At 38.7% G+C, this 25942-nt stretch overlaps 1 protein-coding gene and 1 long non-coding RNA gene across 2 annotated transcripts in view; one reads left to right on the top strand and one right to left on the bottom strand.

Annotated features, from left to right (window-relative positions):
* LOC134659713 (uncharacterized) overlaps positions 1–25942 on the top strand; it is a 247646-nt gene that overhangs the window by 79055 nt on the left and 142649 nt on the right. The window lies entirely within an intron of this gene.
* Positions 15220–25486, bottom strand: LOC134659644 (CD63 antigen-like). Its single transcript, XM_063515321.1, has 8 exons — positions 25408–25486; positions 22815–22913; positions 19634–19765; positions 18784–18858; positions 18343–18416; positions 17762–17855; positions 16197–16344; positions 15220–15354 (listed from the first exon to the last, which is right to left on the bottom strand). Exons 1-7 carry the CDS (start codon positions 25477–25479, stop codon positions 16228–16230), a joined length of 663 nt encoding a protein of 220 aa, XP_063371391.1. The 5' UTR covers positions 25480–25486; the 3' UTR covers positions 15220–15354; positions 16197–16227.

The following is a 25942-nucleotide window of genomic DNA, read 5'->3' as shown; positions in this document are numbered from 1 at the left end:
GCACTGCCATTACATATTCATCGCAGTCACGCTATCTTTGTTCTATCTGGGCCCCTATTCGACATGTGCAACTGTCAAATTTCGCGTCATTTGAAATTCAACTGTTGAAGTTCATTTGAAGTTCATCAAGTGCTGAAGTTCATTTGGTACAAACAATAATTTAACAAAAAACAACTTTGTTTTATTATTACTTTAAGGTTTATAATGGTTTGGTTTGGTTGTCACCTGACTGTGGATTGCTAATGTCAAATTTTGACAAGTAATGATTCCAAAGGTAGACTTGGTTCTCTATGACCTTCGGCACCATCTTGGAGTTTTTGACGTGCGAAAGGGTAATTTATAGCAAAGAGTAAAACTTTTTTTTTTCAGTACGTAAGTTTACATGAATTAATGACATCTTGTGAGCGATAGACCAACGAATGCGCTGTAGGCGATGCGGCGGCGAGTAGTGGAACTTACGTGACAATTTCCATCAATCAAAAAGGGACTACATTGCTGATGGTCGATAAAGGCTATTAATAATTGAATTTTAACAGCAAGAATGCCTTATTGACAAGCGATCTTTTTGTTGAACCCACACCTACACGTCAAATAATGCTTGCTCCACACATTCTCCTATAAACGCTCAAAATTGTAAAAAAATGAAACAATTTACTCATCACCTCTCTCAACTCAAGCTGCCTATTTCTAAACCACGTTAATAAACCACAAGTTGTACCTTAACACATTTCGTAAACCACATATTCAGAAAAGTCCGTATTTTATTACTAAGTGGAACATGAATAGCTTGTATTACTTTTTTGGCATAAAAATAATCTAAATTAGTCAAAATATTTTGACTAAATATTGCGCTACTGCTACCTACTATATAGGTACCTACTACCTTAGTAACTTGGTAACTTTGTCAGTCACCAACTATTTTGATGCTACCTACAAAGAGCATCAAAATAGTTGGCGACTGACAGGTCAAGCTCCGGTCTTGGTAAGTAATATAGTCAAATACAGTAGGTCATAAGACCTAACATTACTACCAAGACCTAAAAGTACCTATTGTTTAATATGTATCTACTCAGAGATGATTTTTAATTAAAGGAGATTAAATACATATATGTTATTCAACTACAAATAAAAAAAATTGATCTATTTCAGTTTACATATTTTTTTTCGTTTAATTTTAATAAAACATTAAAGTTTTTAAGCATTCAACTTTATTTAATTTTCTTCACTTTATTATTTTCTGATATTTAGGTAGGTATGGTGTTTCAGGTTGGTAACAGGAAATAAGAAAACCACACCTCTCCAAAAACTCTGCTGGTGATTCACATCTGTAAGTTTAAATATGAAACATGATAAAAACACTTAAATTAAAAACTTAATGTCTGGGAGACCGAGTTTTGCTCTGGAAACATATAATAACCCAAAAATGCGCGTTTTCTCAGAGATAAAACCTAGCTAGATCGATTTTGCGCCCCCGTAAACCTCCATATAGCAAATTTCATCTAAATCCGTTTAGAGCCGTTCCCGAGATCCCCGAAATATATTATACATATAAATAAATAAATAAATATACAAGAATTGCTCGTTTAAAGGTATTAAAAACTTATAAATAAATTATTAGCCCTAAATCCTGGTAGTGAGTGTAGTGACCTACCAAGTGCGGTAGGGTGCCCTTCTGCAGGCTGGCGGCTTGCCCCGCTGGATAAGAATGCTGATCCGCATCATCAAAAGCATACAGATATAAAGCGCTTTGACAGCTCCTCATAGAGGCAACGCGCGCTAGGCCGCACGCCATAAATCTAAGCTAAAGTCTTAAATTCGAGATCATGAACATGAAATATTGTTCGCTATAATATTAAAATCATAGGTATTAGACCTATGATTTTACTATTATAGCGAAAAGTTAGCAGGAGACGGCCGTGCCGTGGTCGTGATAGGTACATGCGTGGACCAGACAAGCAAACCCTGAATTATGTCCCTACCTATTTTACTATACCTTTGTTCACCATTATGTTCACCTATGTATATTTACTCTTCTTTCCAAGATAATCATCTTTTTCAAAATGTAACCCGTATAATCGGGCTGTATAATTGCCTCAATTTTTTTTACACAAAGTTGTATGTAATCTTAATTCGATAATTAATGATGTTTTACATATTTATTATATACTATTTTGCAAATTTTTCTTGGATATTACGTTGTTTATTTCGATTGACGTGTTTATTATTTTCGTTACTATGACAGCGTTTTTTTTTTCTTTTTTGGCATTTACTACAGTAGCCAGTGTCATGTCGATATAAAAACACTTTAAAAATGGAAAGGTTGAGTCCTCAATACAGTGACATTATAACTCAAACAAGAACCATCCAAAGGGGGGTGGGGGAAATTTCGTTATCTGCCTCTCCATCACTCTTGCATATACGAGCGAAATTTAATGGTGGCAGATAACGAAATTGGTTTCGCGGCAGGCCCTCTTTAAACAAACCGCCTTGATTCATCAATGTTATATTTATTAGGAACAAACGTTGACTGCCGACTGTCCTGTCTTCAGCAGCGGAGTTGAAACAGTCGCCGTGGTCGAAATCGGCCGGGAGAGTATATATATATATATATATATATATATATATATATATATTATACTACTCTTTGCTGCCCACTTCTAGCGCTGACGGTACACCGCGAAAATCAGTAAAATGCTGCAAATGGTGTTAAAGGTCTGAAAATCGGTACGATTGATCTTTAGGACATTTGAAACAATTTGACCCGAAGCGCCAACAAATAAAAAAAAACGAGAGGAGTTATGACGTCATGTTTTTTTGTATGAAATAAAAAAAAAATGTTTAGAAACCTATCGTGTATGGTATTAAACGAAAGGGCTTTCTGAGCCAATGCTAAAAATATATCACATAGTTACATTTCAGTCATTTTGTTTAAATTATAATAAAAATAGTTTTCAAAACATACCAAGTTTGGGCTTCTCCAGATACAATACCATAATTTTTTTTTTGTAAAATATACCTCAAATTATCCCTAATATCCTCATATCTAACCCTAATAAAGCAATTTTGAAATTATTTACATTTAGGTTTTTTTTTTTAATTTTTCAATTTTACAAAGTGTAATAATATAATAATAATATGGGATGTAAGTGGTCCGACCAACAACTTTAGGATCTGAAGCCAACCTCACCTGCTCGCGGTCATCCTGCTGATTAACTAACGAGGCTCTGGCGAAACCCCCCTGGTTTCCCTACGGGGTTAAGAGGTCAGACGGCAGTCGCTCTTTGTAAAACCAGGAACGTCAAATCATAATGTATAGACAAAGAAACAACTTGGGTACAACGGCTAGGGCGTCGCCGCATAACGACGCGCAGGCACATCGCCCTACACCTGTGATAAGTGGGCTAGGGCTACCGGGTCAAGTACGGGCTCGGCTAAAGACGCTAGTACCCAGAAAGCTCCGCTTTGCAAGCTGGAACATAGGAACGCTCACAGGACGCTGCACTGAGTTGGCCGATGCACTGACTAGACGCAGAGTACACGCTGCGTTTCTGCAAGAAACTCGCTGGAAGGGAAACAAGTCGCGTGATATAGGCCAAGGGTATAAGTTAGTATACTCTGGCTCTCCTTCAGGGAGAAATGGGGTTGCTGTAGTGTTGTCTGAAGAATTCCAAAATGGCCTTTTAGAGGTCGACAGGATCGATGACAGACTCCTGCGGGTGAAGGTCCTGATTGAAGGTAATGTTACCAATCTAATCAGTGCCTACACTCCGCAGGCTGGTTGTCGTGAGTCTGAGAAGGTGGCATTTTGGAGTAAGTTTGAGGACTTACTACAGCGCGTACCACGTTCCGAGTGGATAGTTGTGGGTGGAGATCTGAATGGCCACGTGGGTGAAATGTCAGAGGAGTTTGAACGTGTTCATGGTGGCTACGGTTACGGTCGCGCTAATGCAGAAGGAGACTCTATTATCCGGGCTTGCCATTTGGCTGACCTAGCTATCGTTAACACGTTCTTCGAAAAGAAACCTCAGCATCTCATCACGTACAGAAGCGGTCAGCACTGCACTCAAATTGACTATTTGCTCATAAGGAGATGCCAAATCGGTAAAGTATCGAACTGTAAAGTAATTCCCGGGGAATGTCTCACTGCACAACACCGCATTCTTGTCATGGACTTTCTGGTAGTACCTAAAAAGAAAATACCCGAGCGACGCATTGCTAGAACTCGCTGGTGGCGTCTGAATGGACCCGAAGAAAGCGACTTCCAAAAAGCCGCGATAGGCTTAGACCTTAGTGCTGGCTCGCTAGATTCCGTGGATGATTACTGGAATCGGATCCAAGCCGAAATCACTGGCGTAGGTAAGCGTGCGTTGGGAATTTCAAAGGGAGGCCGCGTCATCGACAAAGAGACATGGTGGTGGGATGACTCAGTTCAGGAGGCGATTCTGGAGAAGAAGAAAAGATTCAGAGAATGGCAACAGTCTGAATCACCTGAAGACAAAACCGCATACCAATCTGCCAAGTTCGCCGCAAAGCGAGCGGTAGCTATAGCCAGACATCGCAAGATGTCTCCTTTGTATGAAAAACTAGACACAAGGGAAGGCCAGAAAACCATCTTCAAGATAGCTGCAGCTCGAGACAAAGCTACACAAGACATAGCCAAATGTCTCTGTGTTAAAGACTCTACTGGCAACTTGCTGTGGGACGCGGTGGAAGTGAAAGAGAGGTGGCGGGAGTACTTCCATGAATTACTGAACACCGAACACTCAGTCGGTTCTCCTCCTCCAGAGTTGCCTTCTAATTGCGGACTTATAAGCCCCATCACCAGATACGAGGTTCGCAAATGTCTTCGCGGCATGAAAAACCGGAAAGCTGTAGGCCCCGACGACTTGCCGATAGAAGCGTGGAAAGCGATGGGCGATCATGGTGTTGACCTATTAACTGACCTTTTTAACCTCATACTAACCAGCCGGCGGATGCCCGATTCTTGGAGATCAAGCATCATCTGTCCAATTTTCAAAGGCAAGGGTAGTGTACAAGACTGCGGAAGCTACCGAGGGATTAAGGTTATGTGTCACACCATGAAGCTCTTCGAACGCATTATCGACTCGAGGCTGCGGCAGGAGTGCACTGTCTCGGTCTGTCAATACGGATTCCGACCTGGAAGTGGCACGATTGATCCGATATTTGCCCTCAGAACTCTGACCGAAACTTATAGGGATAAAAGAAAGCCCCTTTACATGGCCTTTCTTGACCTGCAAAAGGCTTTCGATTGTATCCCACGTCAGATGATCTGGTGGGCACTGAAGGTGAAGAACGTGCCACAAGTCTACATTGACATTATCCGAGACATGTACCGCGATTCGGTTTCTCTGGTAAGGACCTCCGTTGGCGACACAAAACCCTTCCCGATTACAGTTGGTGTTCATCAAGGTTCTGCTCTGAGCTCCTTTCTGTTCAGTGTGGTGCTTGACGCCGTCACGGCGGAGATACAAGACCCACCGCCGTGGTTGCTCATGTATGCAGACGACATCGCACTGACAGACGAGGACAAGCAGGTGTTAGAGCGAAAGGTGAACCAGTGGAAGGGGTCGCTAGAAAATGGAGGTCTGAAGCTAAATGTCGCGAAGACCGAATACATGGCCTGCGGAAGTACGGATTCCACTCCCATCAATATAGGGAACGAACCTGCCGTGAAAACGGACAAGTTTAAGTACCTGGGGTCAGTACTGCATGAGTCCGGGATCATTGATCACGACATCCGGGCCCGAATCAGCGCGGCTTGGTCTAAATGGCGGGAGGTCACAGGAGTCATCTGCGATCGCAGAATACCGCTTAGACTCAAAGGGCTAGTGTATAAGTGTATTATCCGTCCAGTCCTACTTTATGGCGCCGAGACGTGGCCGGTTCTTGGAAGGCACGTTCAGGAGCTTCACGTTACAGAGATGAAGATGCTGCGGTGGATGTGCGGCGTTACACGCGCTGACCGCATCCGTAACGAGTACATCCGTGGCAGCCTCGCAGTCCGTGACGTAGCAGAGAAGCTCCAAGAATGTCGCCTCCGGTGGTTCGGCCACGTTTGTCGCAGGCCAGCTGACTACGTAGGAAACATATGCCTTAAACTAGCCCTTGACGGCCCCCGACCCAAGGGCAGACCAAAAAAGCGATGGCTCGATGTCGTGAAAGCAGATATGAGCGTGAACGGGCTCACACGAGACGACGCCCAGGATCGCGCAAAGTGGAGGAAAGCAAGTAGGAAAGCGGACCCTGGCAAAGGCCGGGATAACGCTAGGTAGAAGAAGAAGAAGACAAAGTGTAATAATAGCCCTGCCGAATTACTCAATACGAGTAATAATGTCATTCGGGTAAAATTAGAGTATTGAAACTTGCTTTTTCTACTCCCGTACTTTTATTTGTCATTTAAAGGGTCGTGCACACACCTTTAAACCCCTAACTTATAGTTATCAACACAAGTCTTTAGTCTATTCCCCAAAAAAATATTTGTGCATACACGCAGTATCTTTTTGGCACTTTTACGATACTTCGTGTAATCACCATTTAAAAAATATTGTATGGAATACATTGTTTCCAACCTAATTTTAATTGTCATTTCTGACAGATGAGTAAACCATAGACATGTTTTGGTTAATGGTACGATTATTTTCATCTTTATAGGGCTGTATCTCCTAAACCGTGCGTCGTAGCACAAAAATAATCAAATTTTCGTTCCCCTTTGAATCCCCTAAGTAATATTTAGAAAACACGAAAAAAAAAAAAAAAAGAATTTTTTTTATAGGGTTTTATCTCCTAAACCGTGCGTCGTAGCGCAAAAATATTAAAATTTTCATTCCTCTGTAAGAAACCCTAATTAATATTTAAAAAAAAACACAAAAAAGAGATTAAAAAAAACAAAAAAAACTTTATAATGCTGTATCTCCTAAACCGTGCGTCGTAGCGCAAAAATAATCAAATTTTCGTTCCCCTTTAAGAAACCCCTAAGTAAGATTTAAAAAACACAAAAAAAGAAAAAAAAAAGAAAAAGAGGAAGAAAAATATTTATAGGGCTGTATCTCCTAAACCGTGCGTCGTAGCGCAAAAATAATAAAATTTTCGTTCCCCTTAAGAATCCCACGCACTGAACAACCTATCACATTAGGACATGAAACAATCATCATCATCCATTTTTATTATTATTTCATTGCATTTCAAAGTAAGTGCTTGGTCGTAGAAAAAGTATTGTATGCAACGTTGTTTAACCGAGTCAAAAAATACTAGTGGCGTCTTTATTAACAATTTTCGGTTGTTGTTTGTTGTTATTGTTACTCACGCCACTCGCCTTTTTTGACCTCTCTTAAACAACAGTTGCATAAAATACTATTACATGTTCCTTTGGTAATATCTAAGCTTTAAGTAAGAAAAAGTTCAGATGAGTGGGGGGTGGCGAACTCGGGAAAGGGGGGACGTTAAAGGTGAGTTTTTTCGGTTAATTCTTTCTTAATTATTACATAGACAATTTTTACTACGACTTATAGATTCCGAGATATAAGCGACTTTCTGAAAAAAACCGTTATATATTAATTTTATGCTTTCTTTTTAAATATTTAATTGAGAGATTCATAGATCACACTATGTAAAATTGAAAAATAAAAAAAAACCTAAATGTATACCGGCGGCTGCGCGGGAGCTCCAACAGTTTGCTACGTGTGGTGGCCGAGAGGCTAGACTGCCCGTTCCAACACCACTGGATGCTGATGCACGTACAGCGGTAGTGTTTGGAATGTGGTAGTCTTTGCTATATTAAATAAGATATTTTTGTGTAATGATTATTATTATTTCTAATTTAATGTGTACTTACTAACATTAGCATATTAAGATTAATTTATATTGTATTACTAACAAATGATATGGGCTTGTACTTGTACTTATGTCTGAAATAAATGATTGAATTGAATTGAATTGAATTGAATATAATTTCAAAATTGCTTTATTAGGGTTAGATATGAGGATATTAGGTATAAGATTAGAGGTATATTTTACAAAAAAAAATTTACCGTATTGTATCTGGAGAATCCCAAACTTAATTGGTATGTTTTGAAAATTATTTATATTATAATTTAAAAAAAATACTGAAATGTAATGATGTGATATATGTTTGGAATCGGCTCAGAAAGCCCTTTCGTTTAATACCAAACACGATAGGTTTTTAAACAATATTTTTTTATTCCTTACAAAAAAAGATGACGTCATAACTCCTCTCGTTTTTTTTTTATTTGTTGGTGCTTCGGGTCAAATTGTTTCAAATGTTCTAAAGATCAATCGTACCGATTTTCATACCTTTAACATCATTTGCAGCATTTTACTGAATTTCTCGGTGTACCGCCAGCGCTATATAGGTATACTTGGTCAACCAGATCTTGACAGTAGAAAAAGTCGGCAATTTTGAAAAATGTAGGCGCGAAGGGATATCGTCCTATGGAAGATTTGAATTTCGTGCCTTTTTTTACTGACAAGATTTGGTTGACCAGCTATATACATATTATACTACTCTTTGCCTACGCCTTTGCTTTAAACTTTTTTTAACAAGTTTTCACAGACAATTAATAATTTGACATAGACACATCAAGGCGGTTTGTTTACAAAGGGGCCTATCGGGAAGTGCGAAAATCGAAACTCAGCTATTTGCCTCTTTATCGCTCGAATATGCAAGAGTGATAGAGAGGTTAGATAACAATATTTCTAATTTCTGACTGTATTTTTCTTTAAATATTTTCAAATATAATTAAGTTGCGTTGTTTTATCACAAAGTTAAAAAGACTTAAAAGACCACTGTCTGTATCATCACCATCAGATCAACTCGATGGTAACCATAAAAATATTGTATTGTCACCCATATTACATATTATGTACTTATGTAAATTTTCAGCTTCATTGAACACCCGAGAAGTGGGTCAAATCTAGACACGCGGTAGCGTGTCCAGCCAAGTTCAAAGAAAAAGGAACTGGCGACGCAGCAACCGTGTGTAATATTACACGAACCATTTCGAGCTACTTTTGACCCCTTCACAACTTGAAACCTACTTAACCTACACACATGAAATTTGGCACATGTATTCAAGTCCCTTAGCTTGTTCAAAATACACTATTTCATAAACATAGCTCAAACAGTTATTGATAAATTAACGTTTAAAAACCGGCATTTTTGTGACTGACTGACATATAGATCAAAAACCTAACCCACTTCCAGGTGACCTAGAAACTTGAAATTTGGCATCAAGGTAGACTATTAGGTGTATATAGAAGGAAAAATGTGAAAATTGGAAATGATTGATATTTTGATGGAAAAAAAAATAATTAATACTTATAGACCAAAAACCTAACCCACTTCTAGATTACTTAGAAACTTGATATTTGGCAAGGTAGACTATTAGGTGCATATAGAAGGAAAAATCTGAAAACTGGAAATTATTGATATATCGATGGAAAAAAAAAACTTATAGACCAAAAACCTAACCCACTTCTAGATTACTTAGAAACTTGATATTTGGAATGAAAGTAGACTATAAAGCGTATACAAAAGAAAAAATGTGAAACTGAAACTTTTTGGCAATTAACCGCGCGTTAGCGAGGGTCTCCTTTTCAGCTTAGGCAAACTGCTTTCATGATGAATACTATAGTAATTTCTGTACAAAAAGTAATGATATCCCAACAAAAACATAAATCTGAAATGAGAGCCAAGTTCAATATTGAGAATATGTGTCGTTGTTGACTCGCCGACAAAAGAATTGAGATCTATATGGGTGCCAAGTTCTGTGCTGTGTAGAAAATCCTGAAATTATAAAGGATTTGTCTTGGCTAGTTTTTACGTATAGGCATATAGGTAATATATATTTTTCTGTTAGTTTTTCAAAAACTTAGTTTGTTGTTAAAAACTAGCCAAGACAAATCCTTCATAATTTCAGGATTTTCTAAGGCGGTAAACTAGGCCTTATTGGGATCTGTTAGGCTGTTAAAGTTTAAAGTTACCTACTCGTAAGTCTCGTAACACAACATATAAGTTTCACATAACAAAATTACTTACATATATATATTATGTACCTAAACATATTACTTTTCTAAAAAAAGGACTGAAATCTAGTGCTGCGAAGAAACGGTATTTTTGTTCGGCTTTTTTGTTGCTATTTTGGCATATGGATACATGGTAGAAGAAGTAAGTATGGAATCCTCCTCCGTTTTGCGTGGTCCGACGCACCTGGCCGGGTTTTCGCGATTTTCCGTCAATGTCTGTCAATACCTTATTTCTTACGAACACCTAAAATAATAAGTTTAAAATTAATCTCAATGTCTCCAGTTTGCTGTTCATTCAAACTGACAAAATCCAAATTTCTAAGGCAATATACGACCGCTGTCTTATATAAGCCATTAAAATTCATCATGAATAACCCCACGTTGCGTTGTTATAAATTTAATTAAATAAATAATTATTTTATTTAATTTATAACAACTAATTAGGCATAGCGTCCAATTTAGAATATGACACAGGCACTAGTTCTTACGAATTTTACCTTAATTTATTAATCAAAGGACCTGAGGTAAAAGTGAGAAGAGGTTAATAAGCAGATGCACCAGCTAGTCGCCGACGCTCCGCTTCCCCCGGGATTAGCCCTTAAGCCTGCACCTAATAGACTGGCTCATAGGGGGCTATGAGCTTGCTGTTGCGTCAATTTTCATTTTTAGAAAAAAAAACTAGTCTACTAACTACTAACAACACAATAAATGCTTATTTTGCCGCATTCTTCACTGTCTCTCCCTATTTCACTGCCATCTAACCCAGAGGACAAAAATATAGCTTATTGTGGCTACTGGCTACTCCGTCTTCCTCATGACTCATGATATTTTACTTCACCATAAAGTAATTGGTGTAATATCAAATGATATTTTTCACACAAGTTACAAGAAGTTCATTGCTAAGAACCACGACGATTGGTTTAAAATTTAAACTTTATATATAATTTGTTACCTAGTAATTATAATAAATCTGTTTTCTTTTTGACATTTAGTGGTATATGTATTGCTGTATGTTTATTGTCAAGTTTTTTTTAATTCTGGACAATTGTCATATATTCGTTTTCATGATAGATCTACACCAACGCAACTGCATGTCATGTTCTTGCGGTTTATTTTTATAACGCCAAGATCAAAATTTGACTGTAACTCCATCTTGCGTCGAGTAGAGGAATCAAAAAACTATAGAAAATAGAAATGCAGTTTACTCTATGCCATAGAATCCCCTTTTAAATGTCATAAATCCAAACATGGCGGCCATACCAATAGACAATCAAGTCTAGCGATGAAATGATTTGTTTACATGAGATTCACTGACAGATAATGATCTTTACCTATTCGACAACCCACGATAGTTCAGATTCAAATGAACTTCAACATGCGACGTCAAAATTGGCATGTCGAATAAGGCCCCAGATTATCCTTTATAATTCATCATTAAATTGTACACTTGTACAGTTAGCATCAAACAGTGATGGCCAAAGTGCCCAATTAAATCGAGACACATCCTTATTTCTATGGTAACAAAGGTGCCAATTCGGCTACTTTGGTCGTCACTATATATCACTTGATGCTGACTATACCTTCTCCCCGCAACTTTGTCAGTGTATATGATATCTATTATAAAAACTCTCCTTTATCCTTCCAGGGGCCCACCAGGGGCCTTAACATGACGTCCTTATTGCGATTCTGTTTAAATAGGGTCCTATTTAAACAGAATCGCTAAAGGACGGAGCGAACGGAGTCCTTTAGCGATTCAGTTTAGGTTTAAGCTGGAAGGAGGTAACAGACAGACAGGGTTAGTTTCACATTTATTATATTAATAAGTATAGAAAATAAATACAATAAAAAAGTAATATTGATTGACCCGCTAGTCGTGCAAGTTGCACCGCCATTGCCCATTATTATATATATTCATCGCAGTCACGCTCTCACGCTATCTTTGTTTTGTCTGTAATTAGGTCACCATTGATCCTGGGTCCCTGGTATGTGCCAGATGCAAGGTCCGGAATAAGTATTTGCAAAAGTTGGATTTTCGGAAATTTTTACAGAAAACAAAGCAAACTTTCATTTTGGTAATGGAAAATTTCGATTGCCATACAAACATATGAGAAGTATTTAGTATTTTTCCATTTGGATAGTTCACAATTTCGGAAATTCTCCGACGGCACAACAATAGAGACGGGTCACCAACACCCATTATTCGTATTCCGAGTAAGAAAGGGTTCCTAGTTGACTACGGAACCCTAAAAACGACTCAAAAACTAAAAAATCTACCAAAACTTTCTGACAGCTCGCTTATCGCTCTAACTTTGCACGCATGTCAAATAGGGATCCCGGTATCCCGATGACTGGCGTCACGCGATCCAGCCTACAATTAGGTCACCTGCTATTGATCCTGGCTCCCTGGTACGTGACGGGTCTATTACAACCATTGTCAGGTTAATAATAGATCAAGGGACAATTATTTTACAATTGTCTGACATTTATCGTGAGACTGTGTAGGTTTTTGTGATATTTATAATGACTGTTCAATATTAAAACACGAAGTAGAAGTATATTTTTATGTTCAGAGGATCATCAGACAGAGAGTTATTTATGCCAGAGTTTTTTCTTAAAATAAGTGGTTTTCATACCTAAAAAAAGTGGAATGATGTTTTCTACCAACGGTTCGCTTTTGTTTTTGAAAAGTTTACCAACTAATTTTACACGGTAGAACTTTAGAAAAGTGTCAAACTGTTCCAAATTTTTGCTTATTCGAATATTTTAAAGCTCTTACTTGTTTCGACCGATAAAGAGGCAGAAAAACAAATTTTAGTTTTATTTTTTTATTTTTTTCGTTAAGCTCTCTGTAGTCGACTATATGCAAAAGGGGCTTTTACTAAACTACTAAATTATTTACATGTACTTATACTGACCTAAATCACTATGCACACAGCCTGTGATTGCAAGACTCGCGTGTTCAGTTCACTCCCTCGTAGGCTCCTTGGGAAGCCATTAAAGTTTCATGCTAAGCAAAGAGTTGCTACCGGGTTATTCCTGGCCCCGTAGCCAACATGCCAATCGCTAACGCTACGTAGCGAACGAAACGCAACTGTCACTGTTGCACTAATGTGGAAGAGTGATAGAGAGACACAAAGCGATTCGATGGCGAAGCGATAGCGACCGTCATCTTGGCTAGGCCGCCTGTTATTCTGACTTTAACAATTAATTATTTAGCCCAAATATATTCTCGCTATGCTATAACGCCGGCTGAGAATACGTTTGTGCCATATCCATTTTTGAGCAAAACCGTTTTTTAATGATTTCTAAAATAACAAAAAATATGCTATAATTGACACTAATCGGTTTTTGAAAAACAACATTTTTGAAAAATGTTGTGCCATATCCGCATTTTAGTATAGTATATTTACACTCGGTTAACAGAAAATTATCACAAAAGTGTGACATAACCAACACTTTTGTGTCATATCATACATTGTACGTTTAACATTTACTCATCAAAAACGGATATGGCAATAATATAAATGTTTTTATTTCATGATTACCACTATATTCACAATATTTGTTTGATACTATAAATAGTAAACATATGTGACTAAATGTTAAATAAGTTCTATATTTATTCAATGTAAAACTTTTCGAGAAACATTTATTTTTGCTTCTTTTCGCTGTCCTGTAAACCAATGTAAGTGGCGTATGGCACAAACGTATTCTCACCCGACGATAAGTAGCTAAATACAATAAAATATATTTTTTTTGGTCACGTAATAAAGTTTATTGAGCATATTCAACAATTACAAAACAAACATCTTAATTTTCTTTCGTAAATCATTTTGAAAAGGCTACTATTTGACAGTATGAGCATACTTCTTAAGCTTTTTGAAGTGAAAACTTCTTTAGCGGCGCTGTGCACTTTTTGTGATGGGGAAAAAATGTTAAACTCGCGAGAGGTAAGATTCGTAAGACGTAAGACCGACACGTGACCTGATCGAAAACTGTTACAATGTCATTGTGTTTTTCTTTATTGATTTAAATGCCATCTAGTGAGTTTCCCTCTAACTGGTACTAATATAACTCGAGTACTAACAGTGATGTGCTTAGGGGTTTCAAGTAATGCGACGAAATAACGCTAGATGGCGTTAACCTCAAATTATACATAGTGCTGCATACATTTTGCACTAGTCATTGAGTTTTCACTTCTGCCGGCACTCCCGGAGTGCAACCCGTTGTTTTTTGAGCTACGAATATAGTCAGGTTAAGTACCTAAGTGCACTAATTTTATTTTATTACTACCGGTAGCAGAAATTACATTTTTTGTATAAAGTAGGTACAAGTATTAGCACAAAGGCATTATCAAATTCTATTAAAATAGTAATAAATCTTATTTAACTCATGGCAGTGTTTCATTTGTAATACAGGGTGTTTCCTGTAACAGAAGCAATAAATTAAACTGTAGGCTGTACTCCTCAAACCATCTCAAACTGACCAACATTTGTTCAGCAACTTTTGAAAATAACTCGCGTTTTGATTTTTATTACACTTTAAAGTTTATTCTAAGACGCAATGTATTGCAAATTTTGTTATATTTAAAGCGCGACAAGAAACGTCAAACACACTGATGTCAGCGTACATTGAAGGCAATATTTATTTTGTATGAAAAAGAGGAAGTCTAAAGGATTCATAATTTTTAAAAGTTGCTGTACAAAAAATGTTGGTCAGTTTGAGGAGTACAGCCTTTAGTTTAATATAGTACTCCTGTTACGGGAAGCACCCTGTATATTAAGTACCTTATAAGGTCTTTTTTATAACCCTAGAGTTTCAGCTGTCTGGTGAGATAGTTTGCTACGCTAAAGTAGAAGTTCTTGCCAACCGTGCCCTAAAACCGTATCCAGACGAGCTGGGCAAATCGACCGAGTTGATCAGGAAAATAATTGGCGTCAATCTCATCTAGCGTCCACACGTACACAATTTAATCACCAATTTGCATTCCATAGATACCTACTAAGTTCGAAAATTGGCATTTTTGTGTCCGCACCTGCTCATTTGATCGGGTAATCAAATTGTCGCTTGCGTCCGCACGGCCTGATTCGATCGGACAATTTTATCAGATTGGCGAAAAATTATCTCGTCTGGACTCCACTTAAGAATCTGTTCATTTGGCATGAAGCTAAGTCTTCTCCACCCAGCCGAGTTTTCCCCGGCCGAGCACGAACATGAGCACGTCGTCTTGTCCAGGTCCGGGAAACACGCGGGAGACGTGCCAGGACCGCTTCCTGGAGGGTTGAGGACTTGCTGAAATGAAAAAGTTTATAATCATGATTATTAATCGTAAGATTATGATGATATCTTAGGAGAGAAGAATGTTTATTCCTGTAATGAATACTTATTACATTACCTACATAGTTATTTAATAAATGTGCACTGAGGCGCTCGCATATGTTTGCATTAAAATGATGACTGATTGAAATGGAATAAAATGATTGCCGCGATTAAAATGGACGCTGCGTCGAACGCTTCCTCGTTGGTCGCCGCCGGTCAAACGGCCGTGTTGCTTGCGGCGGCTGAGTAGCTTGAACCCTTACAAGAACTAATTATGTACCTAAAGCTGGCCAAGCAGATCTTGTCAGTAAAAAAAGGCGCGAAATTCAAATTTTCTATGGGACGATATCCCTTCGCGCCTACATTTTTCAAATTTGCCGCCTTTTTCTACTGACAAGACCTGATTGACCAGCTATATATACCTATATAATCTGTGCCCTCGCTTCGGCCACAACGCACGCACCATAGGTTAAAACAAATGTACGGCGGTCGGCGTCAGCATCGAGCATGCACGGTGCACGCTCGGAGCATGCGTGGCGTGGCCCTCGGAGCTCGGGTTAGATTTCCAGAATGTCCAGTGGATGAAATAAAATGTACAGTTAGCGCGAACACACTAGTTTTCTCTCCTGTGGGCAATAGTTAACAGCTTGTGGGCATGTAAGTAATGATTTTAAAATAGTTCTCTAAATAAAAGGAGGACCTTTTCACGTGGATAAGGGTTAAATAAGAAAATTAACCTTTATAGCCCTTAACTCTTGTGTATGTCTACAGGAAAGACGATAACACAGTAATCTGTTTGACCCACAAATACTAACCGCCGCCGCTGCTGCCGCGGCGCGCGTGCCGCTAGCTCCGTCGCCGCAGCAACGCACACGAGGACAGTATCACATGTGTGGCTACAAGCGACGCGTACGCCGCTGTTTGGTAGCGGCGTAGCCAACCTGCTATCGTTTGTAGACAGTCCTGGGAAATAGAAATAAAAAACATTTTTGAAATTGGTAAGTATTCTTCCATTTGACTTTCGATATGACTTTCAGAAAAAATGGTACCATGGTACCAAATACCCCAACTTTTAGGGTTCCGTAGCCAAATGGCAAAAAACGGAACCCTTATAGATTCGTCATGTCTGTCTGTCTGTCTGTGTGTCCGTCTGTCTGTCCGTCCGTATGTCACAGCCACTTTTCTCCGAAACTATAAGAACTATACTGTTGAAACTTGGTAAGTAGATGTATTCTATGAACCGCATTAAGATTTTCACACAAAAATAGAAAAAAAACAATAAATTTTTGGGGTTCCCCATACTTCGAACTGAAACTCAAAATTTTTTTTTTCGTCAAACCCATACGTGTGGGATATCCATGGATAGGTCTTCAAAAATGATATTGAGGTTTCTAATATCATTTTTTTCTAAACTGAATAGTTTGCGCGAGAGACACTTCCAAAGTGGTAAAATGTGTCCCCCCCCCCTAACTTCTAAAATAAGAGAATGATAAAACTAAAAAAAATATATGATGTACATTACCATGTAAACTTCCACCGAAAATTGGTTTGAACGAGATCTAGCAAGTAGTTTTTTTTTAATACGTCATAAATCGCCTAAATACGGAACCCTTCATGGGCGAGTCCGACTCGCACTTGGCCGCTTTTTTTCATACAAATTTTGGATGTCATTTTGTGAAAATGCGTTACCTAACTGTCATTTTTTTGGGACATTTTTTTTTCTTTTTAAATCGATAGTCCTAGTGAAATAACCCAAACGTTGAAATTATCATTCAACATACATACATACATATGTCTTTCCCATCCCATTACGTAACAATGGTGTTCCGGACGTTTGGGAGGCGTGCGCGGAGCCGAAGCCAAGTATACGCCCTTTTGACACTTTAATGTAAGGGGTACACCGAGCGCATGCTGCCCTTGCCCGTGTGATGGGACGCACGCAGAGGCAGCACCCACCAGGGTGTAAGCACTATTGAGAGTTGTCGGAATCTAAAATGAACGTATTATTATTGAGCATTATTATTTATTTATATGATGGATTAGAACAGCCATACTCTAAGGCCTACTGTCCACGGAAGCGTAGCTGCATAGACGCGTATTCGTCTTTGTACGCTTGGTGTACGCTTGCTTGCAGCCTACATACAAAACCGCACAACTCTGTCCACGGAGCGGCTGACGCTTACGCTTCCGTGGACAGTAGGCCTAAGTGTGTTCCGCGACACCCCTGCAGGGGTTCCGCAAGAATTTAGAACACTATGCTTTAGTCGCCTCGAAAAATTTTACTATGCCGCTACCGTATTGTAGGGTTCCATCAAGTAATTCGCTTTCCAAAAGGGTTCCGTCAAAAAAAAAGATTGAGAACCGCTTGACTAGAACTAACTTTTTGGTATATGTTGGCGGCAGTGCAGTTGTCAGGGTAGCCGGCACGGCCGCAGCAGGACCACGGTAGCTTAGCTGGTTCGGTTGTACTCGCACTGGAAAACCCGAAGCATTTTCATTTGAGCTATACGTAGCTAGCTCAAATGAATTTTTATATTTAAGGAAACATGCAAAATTCACCGCTTCGTGCAAGACTCGAACTTGCGATCTTTCGGAACACAGGTCCGATCGCTCTTTACTAACTGGGCTTCTGAAGCTAATCAGAAGCGTGTGAATTTTAATGATTGTACTTTCTGAATTCTAAAAACATCTGTAACACCATGGTTCCAACGGATAAATGATTTATGATCTTTCAATTCTAGGAAACGGTTAATTTTGTCGGATTTGTTACTGCAGTCGCAATTATAATTGTATAACGTTCAGTATTTTTTTATTAAAATTAGGGGTTAAATTAAATTCAGGGGTTAAATTAAATTCAGGGGTTACATTAAATTAAGGTGTTAAATTAAATTCAGGGGATAAATTATAGGTACATTGAGGGGTTAAATTAAAAGTGCATTTTAAAGAAGCTTCTAAGTTTACTTGACATTCTCGCAGCAGGTAAACGCGATGCGAAGCGCGTGTGTCCACTGTCCATCTTCTCTAAGTAGACCTTTCTGAAAACAAAAGGATAAAATGAAACTTTCTCATCAGTTTTTGAAGAATAAAGAGAACCTTTACGGGCTGGTAGGTATGGTAAAAATATTTTTATTGTGAATCGGATTTTCACGTCATATCAGTATTGCTAGCAGAGCGTGTATTATGTACAACTTCTTGCGTAAAGGTACCTAGTCCCCAAAATCACACAAGATTTGAATTTACTTGTAGGTACATGCACTAACCCTGAGTTAAGCGGTTAAATCGTTAACCCAGTGTCAAATTGTACTGGTAACCATGGTAACTCTAGGTTTAACCGGTTAACCCCAGCTTAGTGAATGGTGCAAGTGGTTCTAAAAGGGACTTCTATAATGAATAAGAACTGACCTCAAGTAGCGTAGACGAGAAGTAATAAAACAGCGCACATTCCAGTAGAAGTAGTAGCAGAATAAGTGCTGAATACTGTAAACACAATATTATTACCTATTTAATTTGAAAACTTGAAGATGAAACAAAGAGCATTCAAACTCAGAAAAACCAACTTCCAAAAGGAATGTTTAAAGTCTGCGCCAAGCCAAATGAACACACATAACGGCGTAAATAACACAAGCGTCCATAGGCTACGGTGACTACTTACCATCAGGCGGCCCGTATGCTTGTTTGCCACCGATGTGGTATTAAAAGTGCCGGCGGCTAAAAGGTACCTTTTTCCGGTCAATATCACAAATAATATATTTCAGCAAACAAATTTATATATAAGTATCAACGATTTGAGGTAGGTCGCCTGCCGGGTAATGATTGGCGCGACAGTATATTACTTTGTCTTTTATTAACACAAAAAGGCGGGTAGTCTATCTCGCCACGAGATACTGTCGCGCCAATCATATGCTAGGGGTGCTGGAGGAGGTTTAATAGTGCCCGTAATTTCTTCCACACTTAAATAAACTATTTAGTGTCAGTTCTCCATCTTACCGGGGTCCCGTTGTTTCCCGTAAAGTTTTAAGTCATAATGTTTTAAGGCATGTGTGTTTTAATATTGTTTGTCATATTATCATTAGTCATAAAACCGAAACCGTTAACATTTCAGGATTTTCGTTAGGTTATCATATAGATAGGTTAGGTTAGGTTTGTTTTATGGCAATCATGAAAAGAGACGCGTTTCCGAACCAAATGAATTATGACTAACAATACATTATGGCTTAAAACTATTTGGGAAACAATAGAGAACAAATCTTACCATGACCAGCAAGAACTGTGATTGTGTAAGCGCCCCGCAGAACCCCATGAAGGCCACGAAGAAGAAGAACAGCGCCAGCAGAGCTAGAGCCACGCCCAGGGATGCGGTCAACGTGTGAGGCGCCAGCAGGGTCTGCAATCGAAAACACGACTTAACTCCATTTTCCCCGAACGATTGCCGCTTAGTCAACGTGCAAATCGCTTACGCTCCGTAGCGATAGAAACATAACTGTCACATTCGCACTAATATGGAATAAGAGAGACACAAAGCGATTCGATGACGAAGCTTGGCTAGGCCGCCAGGGTGTGGAACGATTTCGTGGGCATTTTATACCCAAGCGCTTTTGTTAGAAAGAGCTTTTGAACCTTTAGGTCCAAAAAATAAAACACATAAAAGAACGTATAGGTAATGTAGGCTCGTGGTCACTTTTTAGGGATCCGTAGGTAGGTTTTCAGGTGAAAAGGAAAAAAAACTGAACCCAAAATAAATAAGATCACTTTGTTGTCCGTCCAAACGCGTGGAAATATTGAGTTGAAATTAAAACACTCGCTTGAAGCTGTGAAAAAAATCACACTTCTAAGTTAACGTAAAAAAAAGTTACGGCCGTTTGTGCCGCAAAAATCCGTATATCCTCAGCCGCCCAGAGTTCACAATTTGCCAAGACAAATGGAGTTTTGAATTGTCAAAATAAAGATTCAAATTAGCATAGAACGGGAGACTTTTATAGGTCTTTGGGCGGCCAGAGGATAATTATGTCCACACTCTCAAGGGAATCAAAATATGTATGTATGTATGTATGTAAACACTTTATTGTACATAAGACAGGTTAAGATACAATTAAAAGAAAGTATACAAAAAAAAACAAATATATAGGGTACCTACTTTCCGTTGACCTAGGACTACTGAATTTGGCAAATAATAATCGTCTTACAAAACATGTCAAGTAGGTACCTACAGGAAAAGATCTGAAAACTTAAAAAAAAAGAAAGAAAAATAAGTTTAATTTGTAAAGGAACCCTCGGTGGGTGAGTCCGACTCGCACTTGTCCGATTTTTATTCTTACAGGTATGCCATTTATTTCAGTTAAAGAACTATCTTGCCGAAGTACAGATGTATTAGGCTGTTTGGCCCGAGGGTTAACTGGTAGAGAATGCCTTCTGGCATTAAGTTCGCCTTTTGTACATTTTTTTACTGTGCAATAAAGTTTAAATAAATAAATAAATAAATGTAGTGCATAATTGTTTTCAATCATAGTTTCTCGGAAATATGATTGATCTTCGTTCGGTTCGTATTTATCATGCCACTTCAGTCAAGCTCAGTAGTTTTTGTACCGAGACTAACTGAAATAGCAAGACACATTCGTACGTTTCCGTGAAAATACGATGGAAAATAATCCTTTAACATTTTGGACGCCAATGACCGATATATCCGCACCGTAGGTTTAACGCCAAAGACCGATTAATTGGTCACAGACCACAGAGCAACATCGACCTACGTGCATATACATAAAGTTCAACTTCAGTTTTGACACTTCAATGATGTGGCGTCTGAGTGACAGCTTGTGTGTTTGACACGGTGTGGCAAAGGTTAACACCCCAATACCTCACACACCCTCAATGATTACCAAATTACCATTATTAGATAACAATTAGGTACATTCATTGCTTCATCAGCTGACCCGGATCCGGCTTTGTCCGGGCGACCCGGTTCCGCAACGTATCGAACATGATACGGCAATTTGTGATATGTGATCCGATAAGTGACATGCCACTTTTATGTCGGTTAATGAAGATTTTTGGGGCGATTTCTGATAAAAAAGGGTAATTTTTGGGTCAAAAATATTTCGTAAAACGGGTAACGATTTGGGTAAATTTTACTAAAAGCTTTCATCATACAGCTTTTAAGAAATGGAAATTATATCACGATAGCAATGACACCAGGCGCTACTAATGTTCTTTTTGGTTTTATCTGAGTGCTTCTTTCCATTTATGGAAATATTTTTCCTTAAAACCATGTGTTTCAAATAATAGTTAGGTACCTACATCAAAACGAAGCCTACTTTCTGGTCAAATCGATCTCGACGCTATAATGTTTTTAACGTTTGTATAAAGAAATGAAAAGAACCCAAATCTGTATACATGACCTATTTACTTGGATGCACAAATACGGAGCCATACCTATGACTTTGCACTTCTCGAATAGGAGCCTCGCATTATGGAATGGTCGATGGAACGGTGCCGCCGCGCGGCTGACACCGAGGAACTATTAATAGAACATCGAATTTGCAACTACTGCGTCTATTAAATTACATTTTTGTCTATTCATAATATTAAGCGCTGGTGGCCTAGCGAAGCGCTGGTGGCCTAGCGGTAAGGGCGTGCGACTTGCAATCCGGAGGTTCAAACTCCGGCTCGTACTAATGAGTTTTTCGGAACTGATATGTACTAAATATCATTCGATATTTACCAGTCGCTTTTCGGTGAAGGAAAACATCGTGAGGAACCCGGACTAATGCCAATAAGGGCCTAGTTTACCTGGGTTGGAAGGTCAGATGGCAGTCGCTTTCGTAAAAAACTATTGCCCACGCCAATTCCTAGGAGTCGTTGCCAAGCGGACCCAAGGCTCCCATGAGCCGTGGCAAAATGCCAGGACAACGCGAGGAAGATGATGATGTCTATTCATAATGTTAGAGAGTAATGCAGATACTGGGTTTCTATATATATTTGAGTCAAGAAAAAGTCAAAAACTTGACTGCCATGTACCTATTATTGCTACTTTTGTAAATTATTAATGTAAAAATGATTTTGCCTTTGTCTGTAACAAGCTTTTCACATGAGCAGGAGAGCTTTAAGTCAAGGGGGTGGACATAGAACTTATTAGTAGTACGGTGTTCAGTGCCCCGTTTTGGATTGCTGGCGTTGCCCTCATTGCCACAGATTCCACAGAATGAATAATAGCACTACCGTATAGAAAGGGCATTCCTACAAAACCGAAGTTTGGCAGCTCTATTCAGGGACGAATCACGTTCCCTTTGTATGGCATATCCCTTTCGGCTATCTGTGGTCGTGCACCCAAAGGGACTTCAAGTTGTGTCAACCCTAATAATTGCTCGGAGCAATGCTGAGAACGGAGTCTAGAAAGCCCGAAAGGAGGAGTATCCCCCCCACTGTCATTAGTTTACCTTGACCACAGGGCTGTCAATCTTGTCGATGACCGGCGAGAGTGTGGTAGGTGAGACGATCACCCAAAGGCTGAACGCGAATACCGCTCCGCACGCCATCTGTAACAAATCAATTGTAATTAATAATTCATGAGAATAAGACTGTCCATCGCAATTCAACGCGGTAACGCAGCAAGTGTGATGGCCACCTTTGCGCCGGGGGTTGTGCGGCGGGGCCTCTTCGAGTAGTTTTTATATTGCTTGTTTAATTTTAAATATATTTTTTCTACTCCAGCACTTAAATGTGTCAATTAAATGACTGACAGTGATATCTAAAGCAATGTCATTTGAATGCTTTGTCTATAGGCTCATAAGATGACTGCTAGCAGTCATCTTATGAGTATAATACAACTGCTTTATTTTTTTTAAAGATACAAGTTCCGATCATCTTGATTGAAAGAGGTATGTTTTCATTTACAATAATAACTCTTTTTTTTTTTAAATAATAACTCATTTTTTTTTTTAAATAATAACTCTTTTTTTTTAATAATAACTCTTTTTTTTTAATAATAACTCTTTTTTTTTAATAATAACTCTTGTTTTTAATAATAACTCTCTTTTTTTTTTTTTTTTTTTTTTTTTTTTTTTTTTTGCTGCAGCTGTCATAGAAAAAGTAATGTATGCAACAGCTCATAATTGGTTCTTAAAATTCTCGGGTCTTTTTTTACAAAACTCGACTACGTCTCGTTTTGTAACTTCGACCCTTGAATTTTAAGAACCCTTATTATATCACTGTTGCATAAACTACTATAGGATTCTTAGTTTTAATTTAGTTTCAGCATTTTATTCATAATATCGTAAGTATGTATTGTATATATGTATGTATGTATATACTTTATTGCACATGGAAATAAAAACACGAGAAACATAGTTACAGAGTATATACAACAAAGACGAACTTATCCTTGTATGGGATCTCTTCCAGTTAACCTTTGAGGAAACGTATAAAACAAAACAGAAGTAACGATGAATGACAAACAAAAACAAGAGTGTACAATCACTAAAATTAATGAAATGCAAGTTTTGAATACACATTGCTACAAATAATGTAAACATAAATAGAAATACTTAAATAAACAAAAATAAAGCGTACATATATAAATATAACCTAAATAAAATAAATACTCAATATATATCATAAATAAATAGATATGAGCTCGAACCAGGCGGCCTAGCCAAGGTGAAAATCGCTATCCCTTCGCCATCGAATCGCTTTATGTCTCTCTATCGCTCATATTAGTGCGACAGTGACAGTTACGTTTCGATCGTTACGGAGCGTTAGCGATTGGCAGGTTGGCTACGGGGCCAGAAAAGTAAAGGAAACTAAAGAAGTAACCGAGGAAAACCGAATTACCTACGTATCGGAAAGCCACAATTTGCACGTTAGGGCAGCGGTTGGCAACCTTTTAGCAGCCAAGGGCCACATAGTAGTTAACGAAGTTGACGCGGGCCGCACTTTGTTAATATTTATGACTTTATCAGATTGTCGTTTGTCAATATTATATACAAAATAGCCAGGGAGGCTCGCGGGCCGCAAGTGACAGGTTCACGGGCCGCGGGGTGCCGACCGCTAGGTTAGAGGATAGCCCGGGCTGAGACGTCCCACATGTTATTGACGGCTGATCGGCGATCACGTCGTGCTTTTCATAGAAAACGAAGCGCCGGAATCCGACCCGGCCCCGGGCCGGTCTAGCGTGAAACATTTGAGATCAAAAGCCCGGAAATCAAGGTCTTATTCAAGTATTGATATTCCGATGTATGTACTTCTTTTGTGTTTTTTATTTATTTATTTGACATTTAGATTTTATTCTAGAAACATTCTAGACTAGTATTTTTTATACAATTTTTTTTCATGTTTGACGATCCTTTTGTGAAATTCTTAAATTTGTGTTAAATTTGAATTGTATAATAATCCAATATTATTATGGAATAATAACATCAATAAATTGCTGTGATAATTAGCTTAAGATAATATATAAGTATGTTACGATTCATAAGTGCTTGTTGCTAGGCCTACATGAATAAAGTATATTTTGAAAAAAAAAAGTAAAGTACTAGAGACAGGTGCAAAATGATCGCGTGATAGGTCTCAGCCCAAGCCGAAGGCCTAAGCAAATCTGGCCTTCAGTTCCTGAATATTTCAGTAGCGAAGGTTGCTCTGTTGGTATTACCACAGTGTAAAAAGTAACAGTGGACCGACGCCTTTGATGTTTGCGTAAATGCCGACACCGCACAAGTGAACACTGTATCCGGGCTAACGCCTTGAACCCCTTGGCCATCCCGCCACGGCGGAACCGATCCGAATTTCTCGACTATATGCCATCTTACTAAGACTAGGCGTCTTTGACCAACTCTAAGGCAAGCAATATGCGCTTGCACCTCCTATTACGAACCCGATCCGCTCCTGCGTTAGCCCGGATTGCTAAAGACGCCGGTTCGAATCCGGCCTTCACCACTGGAGGGCTTCGTCACTTTTTCTTTAAAATATGACATTTATTTCCGTTTATAATTACAAATTAAAATAAAAGATTGTTTTAAGGCAAGAGGTACCAACCATAACAACGAAGTTGACTACCAGCAGCACCGTCGCTGCGAGTTTTGAAGTTCGTCCCGCTTTCCCGCCCATTCTTATATGATCTGAAACAAGCAATTATATAAATAAAGGTTTCGACGCCGTGTCAAACACAAAAGCTGTCTCTCAGACGCCACCTCACCGAAGTGTCAAAACTTAAATTAAACTTTATGCATATGCACCTAGGTTTATGTTGCTCTGTGGTCTATGACCGATTAATACGTCTTTGGCGTTGGACCTGCGCTGCGTATATATCGGGCATTGGCGTCCAAAAGGTTAATAGAGATATGTCAGGATCGTAGCAAGTGAAAATCCGTGGTCTCTGCCTACTCAGCCGGGAAATAGGTGTGATTATATGTACGAGTATGTATGTATGTATGTAATAGACGGGTCTATCACGAAATTTATTTTATTACCTTTGTTTATCGACGTTTCGACACAGAGGTTGCATGCACTGATGGGCACGCGTCTATAAATGTGAGGTAATATGTGTTCAAAACGCAAAAGTTTTAAATAT

The sequence above is a fragment of the Cydia amplana genome, chromosome 25 (assembly GCF_948474715.1).
Source record: "Cydia amplana chromosome 25, ilCydAmpl1.1, whole genome shotgun sequence".
In the NCBI taxonomy this organism is placed as follows: domain Eukaryota; kingdom Metazoa; phylum Arthropoda; class Insecta; order Lepidoptera; family Tortricidae; genus Cydia; species Cydia amplana.
Note: the sequence above shows the minus strand (reverse complement) of the source record. Positions and strands in the feature narration are given on the sequence as shown.

Excerpts from the sequence above, each read along its gene's own strand:
- LOC134659644 (XM_063515321.1), bottom strand. The coding sequence starts at position 25,479 with ATGGGCGGGAAAGCGGGACGAACTTCAAAACTCGCAGCGACGGTGCTG. Across the intron at positions 19,766-22,814 it reads TTGACAGCCCTGTGGTCAAG|ACCCTGCTGGCGCCTCACAC; the intron begins GTAAACTAATGA and ends TTTCGATTGCAG. Across the intron at positions 16,345-17,761 it reads CCGCCAACATATACCAAAAA|GACTGTCTACAAACGATAGC; the intron begins GTTAGTTCTAGT and ends TCTATTTCCCAG.